The sequence below is a fragment of the Otolemur garnettii genome, unplaced genomic scaffold (genome assembly GCF_000181295.1).
Source record: "Otolemur garnettii isolate 467f Iridium unplaced genomic scaffold, OtoGar3 scaffold00029, whole genome shotgun sequence".
In the NCBI taxonomy this organism is placed as follows: Eukaryota; Metazoa; Chordata; class Mammalia; order Primates; family Galagidae; genus Otolemur; species Otolemur garnettii.
Genome location: NW_003852424.1, coordinates 17,059,711 through 17,071,635, shown reverse-complemented (window position 1 = coordinate 17,071,635; position 11,925 = coordinate 17,059,711). Strand labels below are relative to the sequence as shown.

The window sequence follows — 11,925 nt, the reverse complement described above, 5'->3', positions numbered from 1 at the left end:
TTTTGGTTGCAGCCATCATTGTTGTTTGGCGGGTCCGGGCTGGGGATTCGAACCCGCCACCTTAGGTGTACGTGGCTGGCGCCTTAGCCAGTTAAGCTATAGGCGCCGAGCCAAGAATATTATTGTTAAACACCCTGTGGGATTTATAACTGATCATAACAACTTTGCCCATAACACCTTAAGAAAATGTAAGAACGGACACATTCATCATTGTACTAAACAGAAAACAGTTCAAAAGTTATCCTTCAGGGATCCTTAAAAATGGTACCAGGTTCCTTATTTGGGCCTACAGGTGCACACCTCACCGGGCTAATTTTTTAGTATAGAAATGCTCATGCTATGTTAACCAGCTAAGTCTCTAGGTTCTGGCCCCAAGTAATCCTCCGTCTCAGCCTCCAAGTGTTGGGATTACAGGTGTGAGCCACCACACTCAGCCTTCAGGGAAGGTTTTTAAGATAAGCAGCCATGCTAACAAGAGCAGACTCTATTGAACTCCCCATGCCATTATTCCTGTTTTGGAGGGGTTTGAGAGAGAGTCTGACCCAGGCTAGAGTGACATGGCCTCAGCCTAGTTCACAGCAACCTCAAACTCCTGGGCTCAAGTGATCCTCCTGCCTCAGTCTCTCGAGTAGCTGTGACTACAGGCATATACCACCATGTCCAGCTAATTTTTTCTGTTTTTAGCAGAGATAGGGGTCTCGCTTTCTGCTGTCTTACTCTCACTTCACCAGCACTCAGCAACTCTTTACCCTGACACCCTACTGATCTATATTGGGACAGAAAGAAGGAACACAGAGAACCCCAGATGAAGCAGGGGTCCTAGTGCCTCCTCATATCCGTTATTCTGTAAAATGGCTAAGCTGACTACAACCATTGATCATGTGTAAACAATGAAGTTTAGCGCAATTGCAGAGCACCATCCACACAAGATATATCACACTGAATATACTGCTGATCCACGATGTCCTGGAAACATTGCAATGGACACAGAACACTTTATGGTTTTTGGGTTTTTTTTTTGAGACAGAGCCTCAAGCTGTCACCCTGGGTAGAGTGCAGTGGCATCATAGCTCACAGCAACCTCCAACTCCTGGGCTCAAGCGAGTCTCCTGCTCCACCTCCCAAGTAACTGGGACTACAGGTGCCTGCCACAACACCTGGCTATTTTTTTGGTTGCAGCCGTCATTGTTGTTTGGCGGGCTGGGCTGGATTCAAACCCGCCAACTCAGGTGTATGTGGCTGGCACCTTAGCCGCTTGAGCCACAGGCGCCATGTCCACTTTATGGTTTTTGACATAGGGAAGAATTCTGTATCAGAAGTCCCAACACAGGTGGGCAAGGTGGCTCACACCTGTAATCCCAGCCTTGGGAGGCCGAGGTGGGTGGATTGCCTGAGCTCATGGGTTTGAGACCAGTCTGAGCCAGAGTTAGACCTCATCTCAAAAAAAAAACAGGGTGGTGCCGGTAGCTCAAAAGGGTAGGGTGCCAGCCCCATATGCTAGAGGTGGTGGGTTCAAACCCAGCCCTGGCCAAAAGAAACAAAAAACAAAAAACAAAAAACAAGTAGCCGGGTGTTGTGGTGGGCGCCTGTAGTCCCAGCTACTTGGAAGGCTGAGGGAAGAGAATTGCTTAAGCCCAGGAGTTTGAGGTTGCTGTAAGCTATGATGCCACAGCACTCTACCAAGGGTGACAAAGTGAAACTGTCTCAAAAGAAAAAAAAAACCTCGCAACTTAGTTTCCCCACTGACTTGGCCACTAACCATGTGGATAGCATGGTTAGAACAGAAAGTGCTCCAGGATCCCTCAGCACTCTCATGTTGGGGTTCTGCAGGAGATACTCACTCTGCGCACAGATGTGGGGGTCGGTAAGGGACTGATGTTGCAGTTCTGCTTCCCAGGAGCAGACAGCCCCTCAGGTGAGCTGGTGGAAGAGGGAGAGCTCAGGGATGAATGGCTGAGGACAGAGTCTTCTTCAGGGCCTGATTCCAGCACCTCACTCTCTGAGGTCATACTCTTGTCTAGAGATGTTATTGGAAGAGTCTTAGCTGGCAGAGGTCTCACAGCCAAGATATCTTGCAAGACCACCACAGGTACCTTGCCTTTGAACAGGATGCCCCTGGCTTCACTCCAGCTGTACCATTCCTTTTCGAGGCATGATCTCAGGCCACATGTCAGCTTTGGGCAGCTTCGTGGTGAACATTCCAGGGAGTTACCACTCCTCTCTGCACCTCTGCCTTCAAAGACAACACCATCCTCCTCTGTTTTGCAAGGAATGTCTGAAAGGGTCTCTTCAAGAAATGTCAATTTGTGGCTCTGAATGGCCTGCTGATCTGCAGCTTCTTCCCTGTCCCCATTTACTGCCTCCCTGGGAGGAGAGGCTTCTGGATTCAGTCTACTGTGGTGGGTAGGACTGTCTGGTTGTTCATCTGAGTCCTCTGTCAGATCGATTATGACTGAGCTCTGGCCAATACTGGTCTTGATGCTACTTCCTACACAGTTATCTAAGGGACTCTTCCCATTGACAAGTTTTTGTCTAAAGTCTACATCAGAACCTATAAGACAGTTGTTTTCCAAAGTGTCTGAATCGGGGACTGTACTCTGCACAGAAGCACTCTGACAGCTTCTCACATCGTCAGCTTTCTCCTTTGGGACAAGATTCAGGGGCTTAAACGGCAGACGGGCTGAAATGAAGATAGGAGGTTATCCTTTTAGTTAAGATGTAGAATAAGTCATGTGCTTGAAAATTATGAAATTCATTGGGATTTGGAAGGGGTATGTAGAATTTTTTTTTTTTTTTCAGTATTTGGCCAGGGCTGGGTTTGAACCCACCACCTCCGGCATATGGGGCCAGTACCCCACTCCTTTGAGCCACAGGCGCTGCCCGAATTTTTTTCATTTATTTATTTTAGACAGTCTCACTTTGTCGCCCTCAGAGTGCTGTGGCATCATAGCTCACAGCAATCTCAAACTCCAGGGCTCAAGCAATCCTTTTGCCTCAGTTTCTCTCTTTTAGTAGAAACAGGGTCTCGCTCTTCCTCAGGCTAGTCTCAAACTCCTAAGCTTAATCCACCTACCTGCCTTGGCCTCCCAGTGTGCTAGGATTACAGGCATAAGCCACCTGGACCAGCCAGTGCATAGAATTTTTTTGTTGTTATTGAGACAGAGTCCCACCCTATGTCCCTAAGCAGTGTGCAATGGCATCATAGCTCACTGCAACCTCAAGACTCAGGCTGTAGGTATCCTGCTGCCTCAGCCTCCAAAAGCTGCTGGGATTATAGGCGCTTACCATGGCTCCTGGATGGGTTTTTCCATGAGTCGGGGTCTCACTCTCGCTCAGGTGAGTCTCGAACTCCTGAGCTCAAGCAATTCTCCCTCCTCAGCCTCCCACAGCACTGGATTACAGGAGTGAGCCACCACGCCTGGCCAGTGTATAGAATTTTAAAGTTTAAGAGGGCTATCTTTTCATTCTGTATTTTTCCAATATCCTATTTTTTTGTTTTATATATCTTAAAAATTTTTTGTAACTATTTCTTTTCTTTCTATTCATTTTTGAGACAGAGTCTCACTTGGTCACCCTCGGTAGAGTGCTGTGGTGTCATAGCTCATAGCAACCTCGAACTCCTGGGCTCAAGAGATTCTCATGCCTCAGGCTCCCAAGTAGCTGGGACTACAGGCACCCGCCACAAGGCCTGGCTATTTTAAGAGACAAGGTCTCACTCTTGCTCAGGCTGGTCTTGAACTTGTGAGTTCAGGCAGTCTGTTTCCTTTTTGTTTTTTTTTTTTAGAGACAGAGTCTCACTTTATCACCTCAGTAGAGTGCCATAGCATCACAGCTCACAGCAACCTCCAAGTCCTGGGCTTAGGCAATTCTCTTGCCTCAGCCTCCCAAGTAGCTGGGACTACAGGCACCTAACAACGCCTAGCTATTTTTGCTTGCAGTTTGCCTGGGGCCAGGTTCGAACCCGCCACCCTGAGTATATGTGGCCAGCACCCTACCCATTGTGCCACAGGTGCCACCCTATTATTATTTTTTTTAATCTTCCTGATCAAATAGCTCAGACTAAACAAGCACCCTATCTAAAAAAAAAAAAGAAAAAAAACTGACAAGCATTTAACAGGGACATCGACAGAATTTTTCTTCTGATCTGTTCAAGATCCAGTTCATATTCAAATTTACTTTTTTTTTTTTTTTTTTGAGGCAGAAGAGCCTCAAGCTGTTGCCCTGGGTAGAGTGCAGTGACATCACCACTCACAGCACCCTCCAACTCCTGGGCTTAAGCTATTCTCTTGCCTTAGCCTCCCAAGTAGCTGGGACCACAGGTGCCCGCTGCAACACCCACTATTTTTTGGTTGCAGCCATCATTGTTGTTTGGCAGGCCTGGGTTGGATTCGAACCCACTAGCTCAGGTGTATGTGGTTCGTGCCTTAGCCGCTTGAGCCACAAGTGCCAAACCTCAAATTTATTTTTAATGGGCAAAAATCCCATTTGACAATAACTGCATCAGCCTCTCAAATGGAAAATACATAGAACCATTTATGGAAAGGTTTTTCTTTCTGGCCCCACACTCCAGACTCTGTCAGCTTTTCTCATCAATCAAACCCAACCTCCCAAGACCTGCTAGAACTTCGGGCTGGTCATAAGCAACACATAGCAACACTTCTGGGAGCTAGGAAATTCAGACGAGTAAACTTCTCAAGGAACCTACATTCATATAAATGCCCAAGAATCTTTTATTAACCATTTCATAATGTAATAGACCAAATCAGTAAAGCTGCTCTTGATCAATCATAGTCTTATCAGTTTATAAAATAAAGGATACCTGAATCCCTTAGGTCCTTACCCTCTGGACTTAATATTTGCCTAAATTCCCACCTACACCACACTTGCTATTGTCATAAGAGGCAAACCAGATTAATAATTAAGTTTTAAAAACCAGAAACCAGTTTTTAAAAAAATATAATCCAAAGGGCCAGGCGTGACGGCTCACACCTATTATCTCAGCACTCTGGGAGACCAAGGTGGGTGGATTGCCTGAGCTCAGGTTTGAGACCAGCCTAAGCAAGAGCAAGATCCTGTCTCTAAAAAAAAAAAAAAAAAAAAAATAGCCGGGCATTGTAGTGAGCATCTGTAGTCCCACCTACTCTAGAGGCTGAGGCAAGAGAATAGCTTAAGCCCAAGAGTTTGAGGTTGCTGTGAGCTATAATGCCATGGCACTTGACCCCAGGGTGACTGAGACTCTTTCTCAAAAAAAAAAAATAAAAAAATGTGTGTGTATATATATAATCCAGCCACTCATCTGGCCTAAGGGTTAATGCATTCCACATTTTACACAAAAGGATTCGTGGACATTTATCTTTTTACAAACCAGTCATTCTCAGTGGAAGCAGTTCTATCTCTCAGGGGACATCAGCAGGGGCTACGGACATTTTTGGTTGTCAAAACCTGAAGAAGCCTCCTGGCATTTAGTGGGAAGATGCCAGAGATGCTGCTCTCCTGCAAGGCAGAGACCTCCCAGAATTTACTGCTGGAAGTCCAAGGAAACATTACTGAATTAAAATGGGTTTACCAGCTTCCTAGTATGGGGACCAATTGTTCCTCTCCCCTCTGGTCCCTTTTGATGCTTTCACTGAGGATCCCAACAGGATGCAATGAAGGATATAAATTAAGAACAATTTTTTTTTTTTTTTTTAGACAAAGTCTCACTTTGTCACCCTCAGTAGAGTGCCACGGCATTTTAGCTCACGGTAACCTCAAACTCTTGAGCTCAAGCAATCCTCTTGCCTCAACTTGGGACTATAGGCACCAGCCACAAGGCCTGGCTATTTTTAGGAACGGGGTCTTATTCTTGCTCACACTGGTCTCAAACCTGAGCTCAGGCAATCCCTCAAACTCGTAAGCGCAAGCAATCCACCCACACGGCCTCCCAGAGTGCTAGGATTACAAGAGTGAGCCACCACACCCAGCCATAGGAACAACTATTTAACCCATTACCAGAGTTACCTTGTATTAACTTCTTAACTGGAAAAGCTGGTCTATCTTTGCAATCCATGGCTGTAAATGAGAGTATCAAAGGATAAGTTATTAAATCTTGGAAATGATCAAATCAGCAAATACATACACAGAACCAATTATGTACCAGGTGGTTCTTAAGTGAAAGTGATTTTGACCTTTTAGCCCTCAACTTTGGCAATGTTGTGATAGGGTATGGCTCAAAGGGGTGTTATTCAAATTTGGTGGGTAGAGGCTGGAGATACTGCTAAGTATCCTACAGCCTCCCTTGGCTCAAAATGTCAGTAGGTTGAGAAATCTCACACTTGACACATGTCGCATCTTTTTTTTTTGTGTGTGGCACTTTGAAACTTTTTGTTTATTGTCTTCCCCCAAACAAAATGCCAGTTCTTTGACAACCGTGAGACTTGTTCCATACTGGAGCTACAGCACTTAACTCAGTGTCTGGAATATACCAGGAAGCCAATGAATAGAGTAATAGGAACAATGAAAGTGAACTGAGTAAAAGTAGAGATAAAACATCAGATTATCGATTTCACTATTAATATGACCTCACAATATCTTCCTCCAACCTGACCCCTGACCAACCCCTCACACCATCACCAAATCTGTAAAATTAGAAAAGGGTCCATTTTCTTGTGAAAGAGTTTGTGTGTGCTTGTTTTGGTAGCATATATACTATAATTGGGGAGTTAACAAAGGGGATACAATTGGAAGCACTGTGAGTTTGTCAAGCAGGAGCTGAACTGCTATCAATAATAGGGAAAAATACTTTCCTGCATCCAAAAAAAAAAAAAAAACCTCAAGAAAAGCATATAGTAATATCAAAACAGATATAGAAATGACTACAAATAGAAAGTTTTGGACAAACATCTTTACATAATTAGAGGCTCACACTGCTAGGAGATTTGCCTTGAAAAAAATCTAGGTAGTTTGGCTAATCTAGATACTCTGTGTAAAAGCTACATATAAAAGTATTTTTTTTTTTTTTTTTGCAGTTTTTGGCCAGGGCTGGGTTTGAACCCACCACCTCTGGTATATGGGGCTGGTGCCCTACTCCTTTGAGCCACGAGCGTTGCCAAAAGTGAGTATTTTTTAAAAGTAGACTGGAGCTTTCTAAAGAAACTCAGCTGCCCAAGATGAAACTGCCCCCCACCTCCCCAAGTCTGGAGAATAAGAAAAGGTACTCAGAAGATCACATTTCCTTTCGGTTAGCAAAAAACATTGATTACCCCTCTTGTCAACTGAAGGATATATAGTCTTTAGCCAGATAAATTTATTTTCAGGACAACCATAACAATTTATTAGTGTGTCCCTGAGCACACCTGCTTTGATGTGATTGGAACAGAAACAACCTCAAGTCTACATAAAGATCCCCTCTCCTATCCAGGGATCTGAACACTCCAGAAGTACACACACAATTCACACATGTGTGCATAAAGTTACCAAGTGCTCTTTATTCTGAGATTATAACCTTTATAATTTTCATTAGAACATCCTTTCCTTTAATGACAGTATATGGTCCTAGCAGGGTTTTTTTTTTTTTTTTAAAGTTAAACATTGTGACTTGCACCAAAGATCATAGCTCCATGAATGTCCCAACTTAATTTATATTAATTTTATGTTTCTGTGAAGTCCCAAAGGCTAGAAGCAACTACAGCAATGATTCTCAACAAGGGGGTGGGGTCTTGTTGGCTAGGGGACACTTGGCAATGATATATTTGGTTGTCATGACTTAGTATTGCTACCAGGCATGCAGTAGGTAGAAAGGCCAGGGATGATCCTCAACATCCCACAGTGCCCAAGTCAGCCCCAAATGTCAGTAATGCTGAGTTTGAGATGCCATGGTTTATGTCCACTCTAGCTCTCAGTTCATTCATGACTTATTTGGCACCTACTTGGTGCCAAACACTGTGCTAAGTGCTGGGGATGTAATGGAGAGTCAAGCAGGAGAGACGACAACCTGGTTTCTTTTGGTTCACTATCGCTATTTGGGAGCCCCTGCCAAGATGCAGAAAGAAGAAAGTCACCTTGCATCATCAGGAAGGAGGGAGAACGAGTCCCAGTTCCTCGACAATCCCTACCTCCTGGGCCTCTTACCTGGGCTTGCTCCGACCTGCAGACGCAGCTGTTCTGTTCCCCAAGCCCAGTAACTTCCAGCCTCAGTTTCCCCACCCGCTGCAACGTCCGATTTGGTCAAGGGATACAAACGAACTCAATAACCGGCAGAATCAGCCCTCTCACCTTCCCAGGCCTCAGTTTCCCCTCTTCGTCTCGCCGCCCTGTCCCCCAGAGAGCCCTGGATGTGCAAAAGGGTCAGGAAAATATACATACGGTCGCAGTTGCAATAATAACGTCAAGGAGGGCACCCTTTGGGACCCAGGGCCCTAGCTCGGGATTGTAAGGCCTCAGGGACCGAATGCCTAGCCCGTTAAGAGCAGGCCTGGGGCCCAGAGGCTTATCTGTCCCCAACTGTTGCCTCGGCCGCATAGGCCGCGCGCCGCGCCCCTCCTTCCTCTCAGCCCGAGTCCCGAACAGACCTACGGCCGCTTCCCTGGCGCCCGGCGCCACGCACTCCGGCTCTTCCAGCATCGCCCCGGCGGCGCCCTGAACTTCCCCCAGGCGGCAAAGGCGCGGGTTCTTCTCAGGCGGCCGCTGTTACTCGCCCTCCCGCCCGTGCCGCTGCTACCTCAGCCGCCGCGCTCGTATTTGGCGGGAACCGCCGCGACCCCCGCAGCCTGCGCGTCGATTGGGCGAGATCGTGTCACGTGAGATCCCGCCTCAGGAAGACAGGGGCTACCGGAGGATCCTCGCGAGAACCGTGGCTTCCATTGCGACTTTCGCTCCGCTATTAATATTCCCTTGGGGAGGCGGGACTTCCCTCGGGGACCTGTCACTGGCTGGGGGAGGAGATGTCCTGCCATTGGGAGACAGAGGTGTCAAGCGGAATGCTAGGCACTGTGATTGGCTGAATGCGTGGGATAGTCTGTAGGAGGTGGGAGGGCCAGGTTCTGACGTCACCAAGATGACCCTGTGGAACTGAGATTCGTTGAGGACTCTGAAATTTTGAGTTTATCGTAATTGGGGGCGAGGAGGGGGGGACATCGGCTGAATATATCGACAGCAATTAAAATTATAAATTGTCTTCTATATAAATAGTAAAATAAATTTGGGTGGCACTTCTGGAGCATTTATTTATTTTTATTTTTTTTTGAGACAGAGCCTCAAGCTGTCCCCCTGGGTAGAGTGCTATGGCATCACAGCTCACAGCAACCTCCAACTCCTGGGCTCAAGCGAGTCTCCTGCCTCAGCCTCCCAAGTATCTGGGACCACAGGTGCCCGCCACAACGCCTGGCTATTTCTTTGGTTGCAGCCACCACTGTTGTTTTGCGGGTCCTGGCTGGATTCGAACCCGGCACCTTAGGTGTATGTGGCTGGCGCCTTTAGCCACTTGAGCCACGGGCGCCGAGCCACTTCTGGAGCATTTAATGCGCAATAAAATACTTTAAGAGTGAGTGAATTGATCCTTTCTGGTTTAATGCCCAGGAAATTTGTGCATGCTGTTTTCTCTGCCTAGAACAATCTTATTATTATTATTATTATTATTATTATTATTTGAGACACAGCGTCTCACTTTGTCGCGCCTTGGTAGAGTGCCGTGGCTTCACATCTCACAGCAACCTCAAACTCTTGGGCTAAAGTGATTCTCTTGCCTCAGCCTCCCAAGTAGCTGGGACTACAGGCGCCTGCCACAACGCCTGACTATTTTTTTGTTGTAGTGCTAATTATTGTTTAGCTGGCCCGAGGCCGGGTTCGAACTCTGCAGCCTGGGTGTTTGTGACCGGCGCCCTAACCACTGAGCTATGGGCGCCGCCCCGCCAGGCTATTTTTAGAGACGGAGGTCTTGTTCTTGTTCGTCTCCAGCTCGTGAGCTCAAGCTATTCACCTCCTTAGCTTCCCAGAGTGTCAGAATTAATATGCGTGAGCCCCTACACCCGACCCTGCCTAGAACAATCTTATTGCAGCTCTTTACCTGGCTTTTACCTAATTTTCAGATTTTATTTTGCAGGGTTTTTTTTTTTTTGTCCGGGGCTGGGTTTGAACCCATCACCTCTGGTATATGGGGCCAGCGCCCTACTCAGTGAGCCACGGGTGCCGCTCTAATTTTCTAATTTTCAGATTTTAGATTGAAACCTCAAGAAGCCTTTCCTCCCCAACCCTAACAGCACTAAATAACTAAAACGTTATTTTCCTTGAAGCAACTACAGCTGTGTCTATTTATTGTGTATTATTTAAGTAATGAATTGTTTTTGTATTAGCTTCATGAGGGAAGGAATCAAATCATTCCTCACGAGGCCCAGGATCTGTCAATAACTGATTTATCAGTTCAATAAATACTTGAGTGAATATATAAATATCTTTTTTTTTTTTTTGAGACAGAGTTTCAAGCTGTTGCCCTGGGTAGAGTGCTGTGGCGTCATAGTTCACAGCAACCTCCAACTCGGGCTCAAGCGATCTTAACTCAGTTTTTCTATTTTTAGTTGGGACAGGGATGGGGTGGGGGGGTGTCTCGCTTTTGCTCAGGCTGGTCTCTAACTTGTGAGCAATCCACCTGCCTCGGCCTCCCAGAGTGCTAGGATTACAGACTTGAGCCGCTGCGCCCTGCCAATATCATTTGATTAAATTGTAGACCTTTTTAATCAACAGTTTAAAAAGATTCACACAGGGCCAAGGGCTGTGGCTCAGACCTGTAATCCTAGCATTCTGGGAGGCCGAAGTGGGTAGAGAGCTGAGCTCCCCAGTTCTAGACCAGCCTGAGCAAGAGCGAGACTCCCATCTCAAAAAAATAGTCAGGCATTCCGGTAGGTGCCTATAGTCCCAGCTACTTGGGAGGCTGAGGCAAGAGAATTACTTGAGCCCAAGAATTTGATGTTGCTGTGGGCTATGATGCCCTCTCACTCCACCGAAAATGACAAAGTAAGACTCTGTCTCCTAAAAAAATAAATAAAAAGCCTCACACAGAACAGAGAACTTCAGCCCTTCCATGTCAGCTGACACTGTGGGTCTAGAAATAGCTTTTCTTTGCCAATTTAATCTCTCAGAAGTACAAGTGAGGAGGTGACACTGAAATTTAGCCCATGTTTGTAATTCTAACATGGTAAATTGAAATATTAAATCAGTAGAATTGGTTGTGAAAAGTGTGAACAAACAGAAAATTTGGGGACATCACTTTGGGTAAGTCATGTCATTATTCAATGCCTCATTTTCCCTGTGTGATCTGGAAGGAATTCTGCTGATTTATATTAGTGGATCACAGTCAAAGGTGTATTATCAGACACTCTGAAGGACCTTTTTCAAACTATTCATAACAGCTCTACCTGTATCCTGGGATACAAGATTAGGGCCTGTATATTCTGCAGCGACCCTCTAATTGATCTAGTCTCCTACCTTCTATTGAAGCATTTGGAAACTTCCAGCCATCATCCAAAGCTGTCAGTGATTTCAACACTGAAGTTCCATTCACTTTAGCTGTAGTCATTTTCTTTCTTTCTTTGTTTTCTTTTTCTTTTTTTTTTGTAGAGACAGAGTCTCACTTTATCTCCCTCAGTAGAGCACCATGACATCACAGCTCACAGCAACCTCCAACTCTTGGGCCTAGGCGATTCTCCTGCCTCAGACACCTGAGTAGCTGGGACTACAGGTGCCCCCTAGAACTCCCAGCTATTTTTTTGTTGCAGTTTGACCAGGGCCAGGTTTGAACTCGCCACCCTCGGTATATGGGGCTGGCGCCCTACTCACTGAACCACAGGCGCTTCTTTCTTTATTTTCTTCCTTTCCTTCCTACCTTCCTTCTTTCCTTATTTATTTATTTGTTTATTTTGAGACAGAGTCTCACTGTGTTGCCCTCAGTAGAGT

General features: G+C 46.0%; 1 protein-coding gene across 2 annotated transcripts in view; it reads right to left on the bottom strand.

Moving 5' to 3' along the window:
- The window catches only part of CHAF1A (chromatin assembly factor 1 subunit A), a 37,495-nt gene extending 28,757 nt beyond the window's left edge, over positions 1-8,738 (bottom strand). For both annotated transcript variants that reach the window (XM_003788879.3, XM_023512629.1), the window contains exons 1-3: positions 8,550-8,738; positions 6,001-6,051; positions 1,842-2,680 (exon numbers count right to left, since the gene is read on the bottom strand). In XM_003788879.3, the coding sequence (XP_003788927.1) occupies positions 1,842-2,680; positions 6,001-6,051; positions 8,550-8,601 (942 nt within the window). In that variant the 5' untranslated portion in view covers positions 8,602-8,738. The remainder of the gene's footprint in view (positions 1-1,841; positions 2,681-6,000; positions 6,052-8,549) is intronic.
- Between the last annotated feature and the right edge of the window lie 3,187 nt (positions 8,739-11,925).